This window comes from Rhinopithecus bieti, unplaced genomic scaffold (assembly GCF_001698545.2).
Source record: "Rhinopithecus bieti isolate Rb0 unplaced genomic scaffold, ASM169854v2 scaffold_2572, whole genome shotgun sequence".
In the NCBI taxonomy this organism is placed as follows: Eukaryota; Metazoa; Chordata; class Mammalia; order Primates; family Cercopithecidae; genus Rhinopithecus; species Rhinopithecus bieti.
In genome coordinates, this window is record NW_016804595.1 from 1,522,317 (window position 1) to 1,524,625 (window position 2,309).

Below are 2,309 nucleotides of genomic sequence, written 5' to 3' on the forward strand. Positions count from 1 at the left end.
CCAAGAGGAGAAAAACAGTATCAAGTACAATCAGTAATCAAATCGCAAGGACAGATGGCTATTTACAATTAAGTCACTTCTCACACAGGCTACCCTAGATAGAGCTGATAAGTAATGGCAGGGATTTACTTTACTGTTTACTTTATAAGGGTAATGGCTGGCAGGTGCTTCACTGGATAAACAAATTAGTCTTTACCAAAAATTCTCAGAACAAAGCATTTCCAGTGAAGTTTCTGAACCTTAGAGAGGATACCTCCGGTAGTTTTATCCTCTAAAAGATCCCAAAATGTTTCTCCAGATTAAACCAGATGGCTGGAACAAAAGTTATTCATATTTCTTGCTCTCCCAAAAAAAAAAACTGCCTCTTGTACATAATTTGTAACTTACATCTTCAAGTTCAGTTGCAGCAATTGATGTCACGTATCCAGCAAATCTGCTGTCACTTCCACCATAAATTTCCTGGTCATAATAACCTGTAGAATCGAGGCCCACTCCTTGAGCTTCATCAAGAGCTGCCTTCTTGCCTTGAATTTCTCGAATCTGTGCTTCAATATCTATAAAAAGATGATACAGACTTTCTTAATTTCACTTTCCAAAAGAATTCCCAACACAATGCATTTCTTTACTAGGTAATTATCAAAATACTCTTTTTTTTTTTTTTTTTTTTGAGACGGAGTCTCACTCTGTCGCCCAGGCTGGAGTGCAGTGGCAGGGTCTCAGCTCACTGCAAGTTCCGCCTCCCGGGTTCACGCCATTCTCCTGCCTCAGCCTCCCGAGTAGCTGGGACTACAGGCGCCCGCCACCTCGCCCGGCCAGTTTTTTGTATTTTTTAGTAGAGACGGGGTTTCACAGTGTTAGCCAGGATGGTCTCGATCTCCTGACCTCGTGATCCGCCCGTCTCGGCCTCCCAAAGTGCTGGGATTACAGGCTTGAGCCACCGCGTCCGGCCAAAATACTCTCTTAAATACAGAAAATGTACATAATTGTACCATATAAGAGACTAGTAATCACAACAGCGTAAACATGCTCTAGGAATTAAATCATGATAGGCTGGGCACCGTGGCTCACACCTATAATCCCAACACTTTGGGAGGACGAGGTGGGCGGATCACTTGAGGTCAGGAGTTCAAGACCAGCCTGGCCAACATACAGCGAAACCCCGTATCTACTAAAAAATACAAAAATTAGCTGGGCGTGGGGGCAATGCACCTGTAGTCTCAGGTACTTGGGAAGCTGAGGCAGGGGAATCACTTTAACCCGGGAGGCGGAGGTTGCAGTGAGCGGAGATCACACCACTACACTCCAACCTGGGCGACAGAGCAAGACTCTGTCTCTCAAAAAAAAACAAAAACCGTGATAAGATATCATCTAACATATAACCCAGCTTCAAATTTCCCCAGCTGCCCTAGTAACAGCCTTTACAGATTTTCTTTTTTAACCCACAATCCAATCAAGCACCCTACACTGCATTTAGTTGTCACTCTCTTTGCTCTTCTTTAAATACAGACTAGGCTTCCATTTTGTAGTCTTTCCTGACACCAGGTTAATTTTGCAAAGTAATGTTTTGTTTTAATAATCTAAATAGTACATAGGTATATAAAGAAATAGTTTTGATTGCAAAAGATTTCTATGGCCTGACAAATAGCTGTTTAAATTCTTGCCAGCCCATGCTGAATTAAGCCCTTTGACACCAGGCACTTTTAAAAAGCTTACTTGCTGGCCGGGCGTGGTGGTCCATGCCTATAATCCCATCACTTTGGGAGGCCAAGGCGGGCAGATCACCTGAAGTCAGGCGTTCGAGACCAGCCTGACCAACGTGGTGAAACCTCCTCTCTAGTAAAAATACAAAGTTAGCCGGGTACAATGGTGCACGCCTGTGGTCCCAGCTACTCAGGAGGCTGAGGCAGAACAACTGCTTGAACCCAGAAGGCCAAGGTTGCAGTAAGCCAAGATCACATGCCAGTGCACTCTAGCCTAGGCAAAGAGAGCAAAACTCATCTCAAAAATAAATAAATAGGCCGGGCGCGGTGGCTCAAGCCTGTAATCCCAGCACTTTGGGAGGCCGAGACGGGCGGATCACGAGGTCAGGAGATCGAGACCATCCTGGCTAACACGGTGAAACCCCGTCTCTACTAAAAAGACAAAATCTAGCCGGGCGAGGTGGCGGCGCCTGTAGTCCCAGCTACTCGGGAGGCTGAGGCAGGAGAATGGCGTGAACCCGGGAGGCGGAGCTTGCAGTGAGCTGAGATCTGGCCACTGCACCCCAGTTTGGGGACCAGGGCGAGACTCCGTCTCAAAAAAAAAAATAA

At 45.9% G+C, this 2,309-nt stretch overlaps 1 protein-coding gene across 1 annotated transcript in view; it reads right to left on the bottom strand.

The window, feature by feature from the left end:
* SF3B1 (splicing factor 3b subunit 1) overlaps positions 1–2,309 on the bottom strand; it is a 51,950-nt gene that overhangs the window by 35,856 nt on the left and 13,785 nt on the right. Inside the window, 1 exon segment of the mRNA XM_017869308.1 lies at positions 388–554. Coding sequence (XP_017724797.1) covers positions 388–554 — 167 coding nt within the window.